Here is a 19,324-nt window from a genome sequence, read left to right as displayed (position 1 = left end):
AGAGAGAGAGGGGAGGGGGAAATGGTGAGGTGGGGGAGAGCGTGTCGCAGGGGTTTTGAGAGGGTCGTAGGCAGAGAGGGAGAGAGAATAAACGAGGAGAAAGACTTGCAGAGAGGAAGAGAGACAGGGTGAGTGAGTCAGGGGAAGTGAAATAAGATTCTGGGGGGGTGGTGGTGGTGCTTGACAGGGTTGATGCTGAGAGGATGTTTCCCCCACCCCTCGGGCGGGGTGCGGGGGGGGTGGGAAAGGGGAATCTGGATGTTGGGGGGAAGGGGGCACTGTTTCAGGATAAGGGGTCTCCCGTTTTAGATGGAGATGAGGAAGGTTTTCTTCCCAGAGGTTCATTAGCCTGAGTGAGGTTGCGGGGAGGCGGGGAATGGAGAGTCGGGTGGGGGGGTGAGGAGTACGGTGTTTCTGAGGTTTGTGTGTATCTGCTCTGGGTGGGGGTGAGTGGGGGTTACACCTCCTGAGGTTTGTGTGTATCTGCTCTGGGCGGGGTGGGGGTTGGGGTTTATACCTCCTGAGGTTTGTGTGTATCTGCTCTGGGCGGGGGGTGGGATTTATACCTCCTGAGGTTTGTGTGTATCTGCTCTGGGCGGGGGGTGGGATTTATACCTCCTGAGGTTTGTGTGTATCTGCTCTGGGCGGGGGGTGGGAATTATACCTCCTGAGGTTTTTGTGTATCTGCTCTGGGCAGGGGGTGGGGTTTATACCTCCTGAGGTTTGTGTGTATCTGCTCTGGGTGTGGGGTTACACCTCCTGAGGTTTGCGTGTATCTGCTCTGGGTGTGGGGTTACACCTCCTGAGGTTTGCGTGTATCTGCTCTGGGCGGGGGGGTTACTCCTCCTGAGGTTTGTGTATATCTGCTCTGGGCGGGGGAGGGGTTACACCTCCTGAGGTTTGTGTGTATCTGCTCTGGGCAGGGGGTAGGGTTTATACCTCCTGAGGTTTGTGTATATCTGCTCTGGGCCGGGGGTGGGGTTACACCTCCTGAGGTTTGTGTGTATCTGCTCTGGGTGCTGGGGGGAGGGGGGTTGGTTATACCTCCTGAGGTTTGTGGGGCTCACCCTGCTTTGATGAACCAATCTCTCTGTCTCCCTCCCTACAGGAAAACGAGACACGTCAACATCTTGCTCTTCATGGGTTTCTTGACAAAGCCACAAATGGCCATCGTCACTCAGTGGTGTGAGAGCAGCAGCCTTTACCGCCATCTCCACGTCCTAGAAACCAAATTCGACACCTTCCAGCTCATTGACATCGCTCGACAAACAGCCCAAGGAATGGAGTGAGTAACCAATCAGATCGGGGAATGGATGAGTAACCAATCAGAATGGAGAATGGTGTGAGTAACCGATCAGATCAGGGAATGGAGTGAGTAACCAATCAGATCAGGGAATGGAGTGAGTAACCAATCAGATCAGGGAATGGAGTGAGTAACCAATCAGATGAGGGAATGGAGTGAGTAACCAATCAGATCAGGGAATGGAGTGAGTAACCAATCAGATGAGGGAATAGAGTGTGTAACCAATCAGATCGGGGAATGGAGTGAGTAACCAATCAGATCGGGGAATCAGAATCACAGAGCGCAGAAGAGGCTCTTCGGCCCATCGAGTCTACACTGACACGTGAGAAACACCTGACCTACCCACCTAATCCCATTTACCAGCACTTGGCCCATAGCCTTGAATGTTTATGACGAGCCAAGTGCTCATCCAGGTACTTTTTAAATGATGTGAGGTAACCCGCCTCCACCACCCTCCCAGGCAGCGCATTCCAGACCGTCACCACCCTCTGGGTAAAAAGGTTTTTCCTCACATCCCCCCTAAACCTCCTGCCCCTCACCTTGAACTTGTGTCCCCTTGTGACTGACCCTTCAACTAAGGGGGAACAGCTGCTCCCTATCCACCTTGTCCATGCCCCTCATAATCTTGTACACCTCGATCAGGTCGCCCCTCAGTCTTCTCTGCTCCAGCGAAAACAACTCAAGTCTACCCAACCTCTCTTCATAACTTAAATGTTTCATCCCAGGCAACATCCTGGTGAATCTCCTCTGCACCCCCTCCAGTGCAATCACATCCTTCCTATAATGTGGCGACCAGAACTGCACACAGTACTCCAGCTGTGGCCTCACCAAGGTTCTATACAACTCCAACGTGATCTCCATCCAATCAGAATGGGTAACCAATCAGATCGGGGAATGGAGTTACTAACCAATCAGGTTGGGGAACGCGGTGAGTAGCCAATCAATTACTTGACATTCAATGGCATTACCATCACAGAATCCCCCACTATCAGCATCCTTGGGGTTACCATTGACCAGAAACTGAACTGGACCCAGCCAGATAAATACTGTGGCTACAAGAGCAGGTCAGAGGCTGGGAATCCTGCGGAGAGTAACTCACCTCCTGACTCCCCCAAAGCCTGTCCACCATCGACAAGGCACAAGTCAGGAGTGTGGTGGGACACTCCCCACTTGCCTGGATGAGCGCAGCTCCCACAACACTTAAGAAGCTCGACACCATCCAGGACAAAGCAGCCCCGCTTGATCGGTACCCCATCCACAAACATTCATTCCCTCCACCACCGACGCGGCAGCAGTGTGTGTACCATCTACAAGATGCACTGCAGCAACTCGCCAAGGCTCCTTCGACAGCGCCGCCCAAACCCACCACCTCTACCACCTAGAAGGACAAGGGCAGCAGACACATGGGGAACACCACCGCCTGGAAATGCCCCTCCGAGCCACTCACCATCCTGACTTGGAAATATATCGGCCGTTCCTTCACTGTCGCTGGATCAAAATCCTGCAACTCCCTCCCTAACAGCGCCGTGAGTGTACCTACACCACACGGGGACTGCAGCGGTTCAAGAAGGCGGCTCACCCCCACCTTCTCAAGGGGCAACTCGGGATGGGCAATAAATGCTGGGCCCAGCCAGTGAAACCCACATCCCCGTGAATGAATAAAACAAAAGCAATCAGCACCCTGCATGAATAACTGCTGCATTTATGTAGTGCCTTTATCAGAGTTAAAACAGAAATGTAAATCAGACAGAATTTGACCCCCGAGCCACACGTGGAGATATTAGGGACAGGTGACCTAAAGCTCGATCTAAGAGGTCGGTGTTTAAGGAGCATCTTAAAGGAAGAGAGAGAGATTTAGGGAGGGATTTCCAGAGCTCAGGGCCCCAGGCAGCTGAAGGCACGGCTGCCAATGGTGGAGTGATGGGAATCGATGGGGTGCTCAAGAGACGGAGTTAGAGATCTTAGACGGCTGTAGGAGGTTACAAAGATAGGGAGAGTTGTAGGGGCTGGAGGAGGTTACAGGGATAGGGAGGGTTGTCGGGGCTGGAGGAGGTTACAGAGATAGGAGGGTTGTAGGGGCTGGAGGAGGTTACAGAGGTAAGGGAGGGTTGTAGGGGCTGGAGGAGGTTACAGAGATAGGGAGGGTTGTAGGGGCTGGAGGAGGTTCCAGAGATAGGGAGGGTTGTAGGGTCTGGAGGAGGTTCCAGAGATAGGGACCGGGTGAGTAACCAATCAGTGTCGGGGATGGACAAAATAACCTGAAGGCAGCAGCTCAGTGGGTGAGGATATAACCAGTCGATGGGTGACGGGGGTGGGGTGGGGAGTAGGGCAGTGATTTCTGGGGTGGGTGGGTGCGGGGGAGCGAGTGGATATAAACTGAGGTGCAGATTTCCCACTGGGACCCCAGTGGGCTGGTTGGAACTCTTACCTCTCCATACTGACACATGGAACAGCAGTGGCGTTGGGCAGTAAGTGAGACATGCACACTGCCCACGTGCACAGACACACGCGTACAAACCCCGGCCTTTACTCAATGTTGCAAAGAGGGAGGCCGTAACTCCACAAGAAACGCGACATGGGGGCAGCGATGTGAACTCCCCAGCGCCAGCCTCCAACACTCTTTTCCCCTTTAATTTTGTCCCCTTGTCTTCCAGTTATCTTCACGCCAAGAATATCATCCACAGGGATTTGAAATCCAACAGTATCCTTGCAACACTCTGTGCGGGGGAAGAGTGGGTTGGTCCTTCACTCTCTCTGTGCTGTTCTCGTCTGAACCACTGTCTGGGAGGTTTCTGACATCGGGCCCCAGCAAGCAGGTGTCGGTGAGGTCTGCTACCCAGCCTCGGTCCCTGTCACCTGGAGTAGCCAGCAGGAGGCGAGTGTGCGCTTTCGCTCCTGAGCCCTCGCTCAGCTGGTGGGCCCTCGACCCCACTGCTCCGCCCTGTGCTGGCGGCACTGGGACTGGATCTTTCCACCTCCCACCTACCCCCGTAGGCAGAGGCGAGGCTACTCGGGGTGTAGGGAGGGGAAAGGAGGTGAGGGAATGATCACTGCGGGGCCTGGGGTCAGCGCTGTTGGGGGGGTGAGGGGTTAGCGCTGTGGGGGGGTGAGGGGTCAGCGCTGTGGGGGGGGTGAGGGGTCAGCGCTGTGGGTGGGGTGAGGGGTCAGCGCTGTGGGTGGGGTGAGAGGTCAGCGCTGTGGGTGGGGTGAGGGGTCAGCGCTGTGGGGGGGTGAGGGGTCAGCACTGTGGGTGGGGTGAGGGGTCAGCGCTGTGGGTGGGTGAGGGGTCAGCGCTGTGGGGGGTGTGAAGGGTCAGCGCTGTGGGGGGGTGAGGGGTCAGCGCTGTGGGGGGTGTGAAGGGTCAGCGCTGTGGGGGGGTGAGGGGTCAGCGCTGTGGTGGGTGAGGGGTCAGCGCTGTCGGGTGGGTGAGGGGTCAGCGCTGTCGGGGAGGTGAGGGGTCAGCGCTGTGGGGGGTGTGAAGGGTCAGCGCTGTGGGGGGTGAGGGGTCAGCGCTGTGGTGGGTGAGGGGTCAGCGCTGTCGGGGGGGTGAGGGGTCAGCGCTGTCGGGGGGGTGAGGGGTCAGCGCTGTGGGGGGAATGAGGGGTCAGCGCTGTGGGTGGGTGAGGGGTCAGCACTGTGGGGGGGGGGTGAGGGGTCAGCGCTGTGGGTGGGTGAGGGGTCAGCGCTGTGGGGGGAGTGAGGGGTCAGCGCTGTGGGGGGAGTGAGGGGTCAGCGCTGTGGGGGGGGGTGAGGGGTCAGCGCTGTGGGTGGGTGAGGGGTCAGCGCTGTGGGGGGAGTGAGGGGTCAGCGCTGTGGGTGGGTGAGGGGTCAGCGCTGTGGGGGGAGTGAGGGGTCAGCGCTGTGGGTGGGTGAGGGGTCAGCGCTGTGGGGGGAGTGAGGGGTCAGCGCTGTGGGGGGAGTGAGGGGTCAGCGCTGTGGGTGGGTGAGGGGTCAGCGCTGTGAGGGGAGTGAGGGGTCAGCGCTGTGGGGTGGGTGAGGGGTCAGCGCTGTGGGGTGGGTGAGGGGTCAGCGCTGTGAGGGGAGTGAGGGGTCAGCGCTGTGGGGTGGGTGAGGGGTCAGCGCTGTGGGGGGAGTGAGGGGTCAGCGCTGTGGGTGGGTGAGGGGTCAGCGCTGTGGGGGGAGTGAGGGGTCAGCGCTGTGGGGGGAGTGAGGGGTCAGCGCTGTGGGGGGAGTGAGGGGTCAGCGCTGTGGGGGGAGTGAGGGGTCAGCGCTGTGGGGGGAGTGAGGGGTCAGCGCTGTGGGGGGAGTGAGGGGTCAGCGCTGTGGGGGGAGTGAGGGGTCAGCGCTGTGGGGGGAGTGAGGGGTCAGCGCTGTGGGGGGAGTGAGGGGTCAGCGCTGTGGGGGGTGGGGTGAGGGGTCAGCGCTGTGGGGGGAGTGAGGGGTCAGCGCTGTGGGGGGTGACACAGCTTGTGACCGGGGAACCTCTGCTTCGCTCTTGAGAGGGAAGAGTCGAAAGGTTTCCCTTGACAGGTGTCCTTCAGATATCTTCTTGCATGAGGGGCTGACAGTGAAGATTGGGGACTTCGGGCTGGCAACAGTGAAGTCGCGATGGAGCGGCTCCCAACAGGTGGAGCAGCCGAGTGGCTCGATCCTGTGGATGGTGAGTACAGTCTGTTCCCTGGTCAGGGTACTCCCCCCAGTGCCGGGCCAGGATTACCCCCGCCCCAACCAGTGCCAGGTCAGGGTTACCCCTCCCCCGCCACCCGTGCCAGGCCGTTAACCCAGTTAGTACAGGACTGGGTAGCAATATCACAGTAGATGATTTTTATGTCTGTGTGTGTGCGTGCGTCTGTGTGCGTGCCTTTGTCTGTGCAGTTGTGTGCTTATGGTTTTGTGTGTGTCTGATTGTGTGTGTGTGTGCCTGTGTCTGGTTGTGTCTGTGTCCAGTTGTGCTTGTGTCCCCGTATCTGTTTGTGCCCCCGGTTGTGTGTGCGCGCGCCCATGTCTGTGTCCGGTTGTGTGTGCGTGCCTGTGTGTGTATGTATGCACGCACGCCCGTGTGTGTGTGTGTATGCACGCCCGTGTCTGTGTCCGGTTGTGTGTGTATGCGCACCCGTGTCTGTGTCCAGTTGTGTGTGTGCGCGCGCCTGTGTGTGTGTGTGTGTGTATGCGCACACGTGTCTGTGTCCGGTTGTGTGTGTGTGCGCGCCTGTGAGTGTGTGTGTGTGTATGCGCACCCGTGTCTGTGTCCGGTTGTGTGTGTGTGCACGCCTGTGTGTGTGTGTGTGTGTATGCGCACCCGTGTCTGTGTCCGGTTGTGTGTGTGTGTGTATGCGCACCCGTGTCTGTGTCCGGTTGTGTGCCCGCGCCTGTGTTTCTGACTCTCACACAGATCCCAGCCCAATCCTTGTTGTTTTTCATTGATTGCTCTTTCGTCTGTTATTTCCCAGGCTCCGGAGGTGATCCGGATGCAGGATAATAATCCCTACAGCTTCCAATCCGATGTTTATGCCTATGGAATTGTTCTTTACGAGATCATGACGGGGACACTGCCATATTCACACATCAACAACCGGGACCAGGTATGGCTGTGGACATACAGCAATAGGGCTGGATAAAGAGTCTATCGACCGCGGGGGAGCTTGGGCTAATGAGGGTGACAGACTAGGAACCAGGGAGGTCAGTCATTGATGAGGGAGTTCATCAGTGAGTGACAGACCAGGGAGGGAGAGAGAGTCAGTGATGGAGCTGGAACCAGGGAACAGGGTCAGTGACAGACAGGGAACTGGGGGAAGAGGGTTAATGACGGACAGGAGAACCGGGGAAGAGGGTCAGCGACAAACAGGGGAACGGGGGAAGGGGGTCAGCGACGGACAGGGGAACGGGGGAAGACGGTCAGCGACGGACAGGAAAACCGGGGATGAGGGTCAGCGACAGACAGGGGAACGGAGGAGGAGGGTCAGCGACGAAAGGGGGAAGGGGGTCAGTGACGGACAGGGGAACGGGGGAAGAGGGTCAGCGACGGACAGGGGAACGGGGGAAGAGGGTCAGTGACGGACAGGGGAAGGGGGGAAGAGGGTCAGCGACGGACAGGGGAACGGGGGAAGGGGGTCAGTGACGGACGGGGGAAGAGGGTCAGCAATGGACAGGGGAACGGGGGAAGAGGGTCAGCGACGAACAGGGGAACGGGGAAGAGGGTCAGTGACGGACGGGGGAAGAGGGTCAGCGACGAACAGGGGAACGGGGGAAGAGAGTCAGCGACGGACAGGGGAACGGGGGAAGAGGGTCAGCGACGGACAGGGGAACAGGGGAAGAGGGTCAGCGACGGACAGGGGAACGGGGGAAGAGGGTCAGCGACGGACGGGGGACAAAGGTCAACGACGGATACTGCTGTAATTTACCAACATGCACACAGCAAGACCCCATAAACAACAATGACAATGCCTAGATAAGCCGGTTTTTTGGGATGTTGATTGAGGGATAAATATTGACAGGATTCCAGGGAGAACTGTTCTGGTCCCCTTTGAAATAGTTCCATTCACCCAAGCAGAAAGCTGGGGGACCTCTGTTTGAGGTCTCATCCAAAAGACGGCATCCCCGACAGTGCGGCGCTCCCTCAGCACTGACCCTCCGACAGTGCGGCGCTCCCTCAGCTCTGACCCTCCGACAGTGCGGCGCTCCCTCAGCACTGACCCTCCGACAGTGCGGCACTCCCTCAGCACCGACCCTCCGACAGTGCGGCGCTCCCTCAGCACTAACTCTCCCACAGTGCGGCGCTCCCTCAGCACTGACCTCCCACAGTGCGGCGCTCCCTCAGCACCGACCCTCCGACAGTGCGGCGCTCCCTCAGCACCGACCCTCCGACAGTGCGGCGCTCCCGCAGCACTGACCCTCCGACAGTGCGGCGCTCCCTCAGCACTGACCCTCCGACAGTGCGGCGCTCCCTCAGCACAGACCCTCCGACAGTGCGGCGCTCCCTCAGCACTGACCCTCCGACAGTGCGGCTCTCCCTCAACACTGACCCTCCGACAGTGCGGCACTCCCTCAGCACTGACCCTCCGACAGTGCGGCGCTCCCTCAGTGTGGCGCTCCCTCAGCGCTGACCCTCCGACAGTGCGGCGCTCCCTCAGCACTGACCCTCCGACAGCGCCGCGCTCCCTCAGCTCTGACCCTCCAACAGTGCGGCGCTCCCTCAGCACTGCACTGGAGTGTTAGCCTCAGTTTTTCTGCTCAAGTGTCTGGATTTGGACTTGAACCCTCAACCTTCAGACTCAGCTCCCGATGCTGTTGCCAACTGAGCTGGAGAGGGTGGCCTGGATGACCAGGTTCGTGACTCAGGAGCGAGGACTCAAAATCACGACCCTCTGGCTCAGAGGCGGGAGTAAGACCCACTGAGCCAAGACCGTGCCAGTGGAGGGAAGCCAGCGATGGATCGGGAACCTGGGGAAAAATTTCCACAGCAACCCAGGGAGCAGGGAGGAGAGCTAGTGAAAGGCCTGATGCCGGAGGATCAGACTAGGCGATGGAGCAGGAGCTGGGGAGGAACCCCGCCTTGGACCGGACTCGCAGGGAGACGAGTAGGTGTCGGAGCAGGAATCGGGGAAGGAGAGCCGGTGACGGACCAGGAATCATGGAGCAAGAGTCAAGTGATGGGGCGGGAGCATGGGGAAGGAGTTGGAGCGGGAGCGTGGGGAAAGAATCACTGACAGGACAGGAACTGGGGTGGGGAATGGGTGACGGACCAGGAATCGGGGAAGGGGGTCAGTGACGGAAGGGGAGCCGGGGACGGGAGCAGTTGGCGGACCAGAAATTGGGCGGCAAGAGTCAAAAATGTGCGGAGTGCATTGACTGTGGGGAGTGGAGGAAGCTGACAGGAAGCCAGTGGCAAGGGTATGAGAGATGAGCAGGTATTGATTCTGTGCCTCTGCCCAGATCATCTTCATGGTGGGACGTGGATACCTCACCCCCGACCTCAGCAAGGTGTACAGAAACTGCCCGAAGGCTATGAAGCGGCTGATTGTGGACTGTATAAAAGTGAAACGCGATGAGCGGCCTCTGTTTATCCAGGTGAGTGTTCACTCCCCTCCCCAGTGGTGGAGAGACAGAATCATCTTCAAATCATTTTGTCGGGATGGGGGCGCCACTGGCAAGGCCAGCATTTCTTGCCCGTCCCTAGTTGCCCTCGAGCGCCTTGTCCAGCCATTTCAGAGGGGCCAGTTAAGAGTCAACCACATGGCTGTGGACCTGGAGTCACATGTAGGCCAGACCGGGTAAGGAAGGCAGATTTCCCTCCCTAAAGGGGAGATTAGTGAGCCAATTTACCACAATCGATGATGGTCAACATCGCTGAGACTAGCCTTCAATTCCAGATCTATTAATTGAATTTAAATTCCACCAACTGCTCGTGGGGGGATTTGAACCCTTGTCCCCAGAGCATTAGCCTGGGGCCTCTGGATTACTCGTCCAGTGACGTTACCACACGACACCAGCTTCCCCAAGTGGTGGGAGGGTGGGGGGGCCGGTGGTCGGATGACAGTTCTGTACAGCGGAGGTGAAACATGCCTGGGCTTTCCTGTTGATTCAGTGTAACCCCATTCCCAGGCTAAGTGAGTGGGCAAAAGGTTGGCAGATGGAAAAATGATGCGACAAAAATGTGAGGTTTGGCAGGAAGAATAGAGAAGATGGAGAGAAACTGCAGAGGGATCTGGGTGTCCTGGTGCATGAATCAGAAGAAGTTAGTACGCAGATGCAGCAAGTGATTGGGACGGCAAATGGAAAGTTGTCCTTTATTGAGAGGGGGATGGAGTATAAAAGTGGGGAAGTCTTGCTACAACTGGACAGCGCGTTGGTGAGGCCTCTCCTGGGGCACTGTGGACAGTTCTGGTCCCCTTACTTCAGGAGGGACAGACTCGCATTGGAAGCCGTTCAGAGAAGGTTCACTCGGCCGATTCCTGGGACGAAGGGGGTTTGTCTGATGAGGAAAGGTTGAGCAGGTTGGGCCTCTACCCCATTGGAGTTTAGAAGAATGAGAGGTGATCTTATTGAAACATATCAGATTCTGAGGGGAGGGGATTTGACAGGGTGGATGCTGAGAGGATGTTACCCCTTCCCCCTCGTGGGAGGGAATCTAGAACGAGGGGGAGGGGGGCACAGTTTCAGAATGAGGGGTCTCCCATTGAAGATTGAAGACGGGGATGAGGTGGAATTTCTTCTCTCAGAGGGTGGTCAGTCTGTGGAATTCTCTCCCCCCGCCCCAGAGAGCAGCGGGGGCCAGGTCACTGAATATATTCAAGGCCGAGTGAGACAGATTTCTGATCGACGAGGGAATCGAGGGTTATGGGCGGGAGGGGCAGGAAAGTGGAGTTGAGACCACAATCAGATCAGCTACGATCTTATGGAATGGAGCTGAATGGCTGTCGATCCACAGTTGAACGAGTCCACCGATCACGTCTGTCAGGTGATCACCAGTCATGCCCCCACCTCAGGTTTTCTGGTGCTGTAGAGAGTGGGGTGCGCACAGTGGGGCGTCGGGGGTGGGGGGTGAGGGGAGGCGGGAGTTGGGGTATTCAGTGTCGGCTCCCCAGAAGCTGAGGTCATGCCGTTGGAGTGAGGTGAAGTAGGATGGGAGGAGGCCCGTGTGGAGCATAAATCATAGAATCTCACAGCGCAGAAGAGGCCCTTCGGCCCATTGAGTCTGCACCAACACGTGAGAAACGCCTGACCTACCTACCGAATCCCATTTACCAGCACTTGGCCCATAGCCTTGAATGTTATAACGCGCCAAGTGCTCATCCAGGTACTTTTTAAAGGGTGTGAGGCAACCTGCCTCCACCACCCTCCCAGGCAGTGCATTCCAGACCGTCACCACCCTCTGGGTAAAAAGGTTTTTCCTCACATCCCCCCTAAACCTCCTGCCCCTCACCTTGAACTTATGTCCCCTTGTGACTGACCCTTCGACTAAGGGGAACAGCTGATCCCTATCCACCCTGTCCATGCCCCATATAATCTTGTACATCTCAATCAGGTCACCCCTCAGTCTTCTCTGCTCCAACGAAAACAACCCAAGTCTACCCAACCTCTCTTCATAACTTAAATGTTTCATCCCAGGCAACATCCTGGTGAATCTCCTCTGCACCCCCTCCAGTGCAATCACATCCTTCCTATAATGTGGCGACTAGAACTGCACACAGTACTCCAGCTGTGGCCTCACCAAGGTTCTACACAACTCCAACATGACCTCCCTACTTTTGTAATCTGTGCCTCAATTGATAAGGGCAAGTGTCCCATATGCCTTTTTCACCACCCCACTAACATGCCCCTCCGCCTTCAGAGATCTATGGACACACACGGCAAGGTCCCTTTGTTCCTCAGAACTTCCTAGTGTCATGCCGTTCTTTGAATACTTTCTTGTCAAATTATTCCTTCCAAAGTGTATCACCTCACACTTTTCAGGGTTAAATTCCATCTACCACTTATCTGCCCATTTGACCATCCCGTCTAGATCTTCCTGTAGCCCAAGGCACTCAACCTCACTGTTAACCACCCGGCCAATCTTTGTGTCATCCGCAAACTTACTAATTCTACCCCCAAAGACTCATTTATGTCATTTATATAAATGACAAATAATAGGGCACCCAGCACAGATCCCTGTGGTACGTCACTGGACACTGGCTTCTAGTCACTAAAACATCCTTCAGTCATCACCCTCTGTCTCCTACAACTAAGCCAATTTTGAATCCACCTTATCAAAGTACCCTGTATCCCATGTGCCTTTGCCTTCTTTATAAGCCTCCCATGTGGGACCTTGTCAAAGGCTTTGCTGAAATCCATATAAACTACATCAACCGCACGACCCTCATCTACACACCTGATCACCTCCTCAAAAAATTCAATCAAATTTGTTAGGCATGACTTCCCTCTGACAAAGCCATGCTGACTATCCCTGATCAAACCTTGCCTCCAAGTGCAGATAGATACTCCCCTTCAGAAATTTCTCCAATCATTTCTCAACCATTGACGTGACACTCACTGGCCTGTAGTTCCCTGGCTTATCTCTACAACGCTTCTTAAATAGCGGAACCACATTAGCTGTTCTCCAGTCCTCTGGCACCTCCCCTGTGGCCAGAGAGGAATTAAAAATTTGTGTCAGAGCCCCTGCGATCTCCTCCCTTACCTCCCTCAGCAGTCTGGGACACAAACCATAAATGCTGGTAGAGTGTCGCTGGGCAGAATGGCCTACTTCAGGGCTGTGGGTTCCCTGTAATGGGTAGGCGGGTGGAGGCGGGTGAGGAGCTGACCAGACTCATGATGCCCAGCTACCACCTGATGGGCATCAGTTTCAGCCAGTCACCTGACGCAGGTGAGCATCGGCTTGCAGCAGCAGCAGCGCCCAGAGGTTTGGACACCTTCAAGTTTTGATATTTAATATGTTATGTCTGTTGGCACCAGCATTATAAAGCCCTGTGGCCACATTTATAATGCCCACTGCCTATGTAAACATGTCGACATGTCACACTGTACTGCCACCCTCCCACCAGTGGGGGCACTGCAGCAATTCCCAGCTCCTCAGGCTGCGCAGGAGGGAAAAAGGGCCCCCCAGCCAATCCAGTTTCCCTGCTTGCCACGTCACAAGGACCTTTGCTGTTTAATCATAAGCAACATTAAATCAGAGCATCATAAGGGCAAATTGCAGGTTTATATTGGGGAACGGGCGCATATTACGAGCGCTGTGTCCGGTGGGGGAGGCGGTAGCGTAGTGGTAATGTCGCTGGACTAATCATCCAGAGTCCCAAGCTCATGCTGTGGGGAAACGGGTTCAAAGCACACCACGGCTGCTGGTGGGGTTTAAATTCAATTCATAAATCTGTAATTGAAGGCTCAGACTCAGTGATGGTGACCATGATGACCGTCGTTAATTGTTGTCAAAGCCCATCTGGTTCACTAATGCCCTTTAGGGAAGGAAATCTGCCATTACCCAGTCTGGCCTACATGTGCTTGACTCTTAACTGCCCACTGAAATGGGCACTCGGAGACGCACAGTTCAAGGGCCAGTTAGGGATGGGCAATAAATGCTGAATAAAGAAAGATTACCCTGCATCCTCGAAAGTCCTGCTCCAAAAGCATGACGGCTTTGATTTCTATAACTTCTTTAACGGGATCGAACATCCCCGAGGCGCTTCGAGGGAGCATTATAAAACAAAGTATGACCCCCCCCACCCCAACCCCAACTCCACCACCACAGCCTCACACGGAGATATTGGGGACAGGTGACCAAAAGCTCGGTCAAAGAGGTCAGTTTTAAGGAGCGTCTTCAAGGAGGAGAGAGGGAGAGACAGTGAGCGAGGCCGGAGGGAGTGAGGGGCAGAGAGGTGTTTAGGGAGGGAATTCCAGAGCTTAGGGGACCGCCAGTGGTGGAGCGATGGGAATCGGTGGGGGGAAAGAGCAAGAGGCCGGAATTGGAGGAGCGCAGAGATCTCGGAGGGTTGTAGGAGGCGACAGAGTTGGGAGGGCTGTAGGGGCTGGAGGAGGTTACAGAGATAGGGAGGGTTGTAGGGGACTGGAGGAGGTTACAGGGATAGGGAGGGTTGTAGGGGCTGGAGGAGGTTACAGATATAGGGAGGGTTGTAGGGGCTGGAGGAGGTTACAGAGATAGGGAGGGGTGTAGGGGCTGGAGGAGGTTACAGAGATAGGGAGGGTTGTAGGGGCTGGAGGAGGTGACAGAGATAGGGAGGGGTGTAGGGGCTGGAGGAGGTTACAGATATAGGGAGGGTTGTAGGGGCTGGAGGAGGTTACAGAGATAGGGAGGGTTGTAGGGGCTGGAGGAGGTTACAGAGATAGCGGAGGGTTGGGGCTGGAGGAGGTTACAGAGATAGGGAGGGGTGGGGCTGGAGGAGGTGACAGAGATAGGGAGGGGTGTAGGGGCTGGAGGAGGTTACAGAGATAGGGAGGGGTGTAGGGGCTGGAGGAGGTTACAGAGAGAGGGAGGGGTGTAGGGGTTGGAGGAGGTTACAGAGATAGGGAGGGTTGGGGCTGGAGGAGGTTACAGAGATAGCGGAGTTGTTGGGGCTGCAGGAGGTGACAGAGATAGGGAGGGGTGTAGGGGCTGGAGGAGGTTACAGAGATAGGGAGGGTTGTAGGGGCTGGAGGAGGTTACAGAGATAGGGAGGGTTGTAGGGGGCTGGAGGAGGTTACAGAGATAGGGAGGGTTGTAGGGGCTGGAGGGGGTTACAGGGATAGGGAGGGTTGTAGGGGTTGGAGGAGGTGACAGAGATAGGGAGGGATGTAGGGGCTGGAGGGGGTTACAGAGATAGGGAGGGGTGTAGGGGCTGGAGGGGGTTACAGAGATAGGGAGGGGGTGTCGGGGCTGGAGGAGGTTACAGAGATAGGGAGGGGTGTAGGGGCTGGAGGAGGTTACAGAGATAGGGAGGGTTGTAGGGGCTGGAGGAGGTTACAGAGATAGGGAGGGTTGTAGGGGGCTGGAGGAGGTTACAGAGATAGGGAGGGGTGTAGGATTTGGAGGAGGTGACAGAGATAGGGAGGGTTTAAAATGAAGGTGTTGCCAGACCGGGAGGTAGTGTGGGTCAGCGAGCACGGGGGTGACGGGTAAACGGGACTCGGTGCGAGTTCGGACATGGGTGGCGACAGCAGAGTTTTGGATGAGCGGATGTTTCCGGAGGGTAGAATGTGGGAGAACAGCCAGGAGAGCGTTGGAATAGTCACATCCGGAGGGCACAAAAGCAGCCGCTGAGCTGAGGTGCGGGTGAAGGAGGGCAGCGTTATGGAGGTGGAAATCGCTAGTCACCTGTGATCTTCACTCCCCATGTGGAAAACCATGGTGTCTGGTGTTGCAGAGAATTACATCACAGGCACAGCACTGAAACGGGCCATTCGGCCCCTCTGCTCCGTGCTGGTGTTTCTGCCCCCACACCCAGCCTCCTCCCACCCTCCCTACTCCATTTCTCCCCCCCCACCCTCCCAATATCCTTCTATTCCCTTTCCCCCCCTCGTGTGTTTATCCAGCTCCTTAAACACATCGACACGATTCACCTCCACCCCCTCCCTGTGGGAGCGAGTTCCACATTCTCCCCGCTCTCCGGGTAAAGACGTTTCTCCTGAATTCCCTCCCCCCACGATCGGATTTATTAGGGACTGTCTTATATTGATGGCCCCCCCGCTAGTTCTGGTCTCCCCCCGTCCCCCACAAGTGGAAACATCTTCTCTACGTCGACCCTATCGAAACCCCCTCCGTCATTTTAAAGAGCTCGATCGGGTCACCCCCCCCACCCTCAGTCTCTTTTCCAGAGTAAAGAGCCCCGGCCGGTTCAACCTTTCCCAATAGTTATAATCTCTCCGTTCTGGGGTCATCCTCGTCAATCTTTTTCACACCTTCTCCAGTGTCTCCACATCCTTTTTATAATACGGAGACCGGAACTGTGCTCGGTATTCCGAGTGGGATACGGAGACCGGAACTGTGAGCGGTATTCCAAGTGGGATACGGACTCCGGAAATGTGCACGGTATTGCAAGTGGGATACGGACTCCGGAATTGTGCACGGTATTCCAAGTGGGATACGGAGACCGGAACTGTGCACGGTATTCCAAGTGGGATATGGAGTCCAGTACTGTGCACGGTATTCCAAGCGGGATATGGAGTCCGGGACTGTGCACGGTATTCCAAGCGGGATACGGAGTCCGGGACAGCGCTCGGTATTCCGAGCGGGATAGGGAGTCCGGGACTGTGCACGGTATTCCGAGTGGGATACGGAGTCCGGGACTGTGCCCGGTATTCCGAGCGGGATACAGAGTCCGGGACTGTGCACGGTATTCCGAGCGGGATACGGAGTCCGGGACTGTGCACGGTATTCCGAGCGGGATACGGAGTCCGGGACTGTGCGCGGTATTCCGAGCGGGATACGGAGTCCGGGACTGTGCACGGTATTCCGAGCGGGATACGGAGTCCGGGACTGTGCACGGTATTCCGACTGTGGCCTAACCAAGGCTACGTCCAGGATCTGGTTTAAAAAGGATGTCTCCTGCTCGTTGTCTTTGTCTTTTACTCCTTATGGATGAACATTGAACCCTAATCATTTTGCCTCTTGAATTTCACCCCCTCCCCCCCCGGCCTCCCCATCCCTGCAGATTCTGGCTTCTATCGAGATGCTGCAGCACGCCCTGCCAAAGATTGAGCGGAGCGCCTCGGAGCCCTCGCTGCACCGGGCCGTACAGGCGGAGGACGTCAACCCCTTCGTCCTGACCACGTCGCGCCTCGTGCCTGTTTAAGAGCTGAACCGCTCACCACCACCACCCCCCTCCACCCCCCCACCCCCCCCCCCCCCCCACCCCCAACCCTGCCAGCGCCTTGAGCGGGGCTGGGGGGTGCGGGGGGCAGGAGGGGTGGGCGCGGGAACCGCTCTCCACGTGCGGCGCACACTCACCCGAGAAGCTGACGTCTTTCGCTTTGAGAAAGCTCCGCCTTCGAACCTCACTCGTGTAAATTTTCTGATCAGTGACAATGACTGTGGGAAGCAGGAGATTATCGCTTTGTGTCGGACTGCTGGGCTGCATGCAGGGCGCCTCGAGAGCGATCTTTTATAGATTATTTTTTATTTCATTTACGTTTCCTTCCACTCCGGCAAAGCAGCGTCGATCTCTTCGCGAGGCTGTCAGGTACCTCTCTCAGGCTGGGAATGCTTCAAACACTGTAGCTGGCGACGTGGTGCAAAAGGGGGAGTGCAGGGACACTGGCGGGGTGGGGGAGGGGGGGTGGTGTGGTGGAAGATGCAGTAAACACCAAGGTTACCCCCAGGGTCTCCTGAAATTGGAGCCTGCGTAAGCTCGACATCTCCGGGAGGTGGGGCCCAGGTCAGTCCTGGGATTCCCCTGAAATTAGGGACCAGATAAAGTTCGGATCTCCAGTAAGTGGGGCCCAGGTACCCCTGGTGAGCGCGGGCACTCCTTGGGACCGCCCTCTGCCAATCTCCGTGTGCCATGTTTGCTGAAAGTGCTAAATCTCACTGGAGGCTGGGAACCTGTGCCCACCACCAGCCCCCCCACAGTCGGAGACTGGTGTTCTCTACAACCCCTCCCCCCACACACACAGTCGGAGACTAGGACTACTACACCCCGCCCCACCCCCTACAGTCGGAGACTGGGGATCTCTTAAACCACCCCCCCACAGTCAGGGACCAGTGTTCTGTACACCCCACTCCCACCCACCCACAGTCGGAGACTGGGAGCTCTCTCCCGCCCCCCACACAGTCGGAGACTGGGAGCTCTCTCTCCCGCCCCCCACACAGTCGGAGACTGGGAGCTCTCTCTCCCGCCCCCCACACAGTCGGAGACTGGGAGCTCTCTCTCCCGCCCCCCACACAGTCGGAGACTGGGAGCTCTCTCCCCCCCACACAGTCGGAGACTGGGAGCTCTCTCCCCCCCACACAGTCGGAGACTGGGAGCTCTCTCCCCCGCACACAGTCGGAGACTGGGAGCTCTCTCTCTTCCCCCCCCCCACACAGTCGGAGACTGGGAGCTCTCTCTCTCCCCCCCCCCCACACAGTCGGAGACTGGGAGCTCTCTCCCGCCCCCCACACAGTCGGAGACTGGGAGCTCTCTCCCCCGCACACAGTCGGAGACTGGGAGCTCTCTCCCCCGCACACAGTCGGAGACTGGGAGCTCTCTCCCCCGCACACAGTCGGAGACTGGGAGCTCTCTCTCTCCCCTCCCCCACACAGTCGGAGACTGGGAGCTCTCTCTCTCTCCCCCCCCACACAGTCGGAGACTGGGAGCTCTCTCCCCCCCCCCCACACAGTCGGAGACTGGGAGCTCTCTCTCTCCCCCCCCACACAGTCGGAGACTGGGAGCTCTCTCCCCCCCCCCCACACAGTCGGAGACTGGGAGCTCTCTCTCTCCCCCCCCACACAGTCGGAGACTGGGAGCTCTCTCCCGCCCCCCACACAGTCGGAGACTGGGAGCTCTCTCTCCCCCGCACACAGTCGGAGACTGGGAGCTCTCTCTCTCCCCCCCCACACAGTCGGAGACTGGGAGCTCTCTCCCCCCCCCCCACACAGTCGGAGACTGGGAGCTCTCTCTCTCCCCCCACACAGTCGGAGACTGGGAGCTCACTCCCCCCTGACACAGTCGGAGACTGGGAGCTCTCTCTCCCCCCCCCCCCACACAGTCGGAGACTGGGAGCCCTCTCTCCCCCACACAGTCGGAGACTGGGAGCTCTCTCTCCCTCCCCCACACAGTCGGAGACTGGGAGCCCTCTCTCCCCCACACAGTCGGAGACTGGGAGCTCTCTCTCTCCCGCCCCCCACACAGTCGGAGACTGGGAGCTCTCTCTCTCCCTCCCCCACACAGTCGGAGACTGGGAGCTCTCTCTCCCCCCCCCCACACAGTCGGAGACTGGGAGCCCTCTCTCCCCCACACAGTCGGAGACTGGGAGCCCTCTCTCCCCCACACAGTCGGAGACTGGGAGCTCTCTCTCTCCTCCCCCCCCCCACACAGTCGGAGACTGGGAGCCCTCCCCCCACCTCAGCACCGGTGTTTCTGTTGCAGCAGGCTCTTACTCCTGAAGGGACCATTGCAAATTCTTCTTTTTTTAATCATGGGTCAGTTTGGATACCAGGTTTCTCATTCCTAAATTTCTGGAATAAAGAGTTATTTTAAAGTTAATCTTTGAAGCTACCCAGCGTTCCTACATGTCTGTTTTCCTGCCTCCTCCCACCTCATTGACTGCTGGCAGACTAACCAGCAAGGACCTGCTGCTGCCCTGGTCATTTTCAGTTAACAAACACTTCAAGCCTTGACTGTCACTGACAAACACTCTCAGGACTGGTACAGCACGGGGTTAGATACAGAGAAAAGCTCCGTCTACACCGTCCCCATCAAACACTCCCAGGACAGGTACAGCACGGGGTTAGATACAGAGTAAAGCTCCCTCTACACCGTCCTCATCTAACATTCCCAGGGCAGGTACAGCACGGGGTTAGATACAGAGTAAAGCTCCCTCTACACCGTCCCCATCAAACACTCCCAGGACAGGTACAGCACGGGGTTAGATACA

General features: G+C 57.2%; 1 protein-coding gene across 1 annotated transcript in view; it reads left to right on the top strand.

Moving 5' to 3' along the window:
- LOC144676258 (serine/threonine-protein kinase A-Raf-like) overlaps positions 1–16,588 on the top strand; it is a 42,190-nt gene extending 25,602 nt beyond the window's left edge. The window contains exons 11-16 of the mRNA XM_078536737.1: positions 1,109–1,285; positions 3,958–4,004; positions 5,806–5,924; positions 6,715–6,846; positions 9,197–9,331; positions 16,402–16,588. Of these exons, the coding sequence (XP_078392863.1) occupies positions 1,109–1,285; positions 3,958–4,004; positions 5,806–5,924; positions 6,715–6,846; positions 9,197–9,331; positions 16,402–16,542 (751 nt within the window). The 3' untranslated portion in view covers positions 16,543–16,588. The remainder of the gene's footprint in view (positions 1–1,108; positions 1,286–3,957; positions 4,005–5,805; positions 5,925–6,714; positions 6,847–9,196; positions 9,332–16,401) is intronic.
- The last annotated feature ends 2,736 nt before the right edge of the window (positions 16,589–19,324 follow it).

The sequence above is a fragment of the Cetorhinus maximus genome, unplaced genomic scaffold (assembly GCF_964194155.1).
Source record: "Cetorhinus maximus unplaced genomic scaffold, sCetMax3.hap1.1 HAP1_SCAFFOLD_1463, whole genome shotgun sequence".
NCBI lineage: Eukaryota > Metazoa > Chordata > Chondrichthyes > Lamniformes > Cetorhinidae > Cetorhinus > Cetorhinus maximus.
This window is presented reverse-complemented; position numbering and strand designations above follow the sequence as displayed.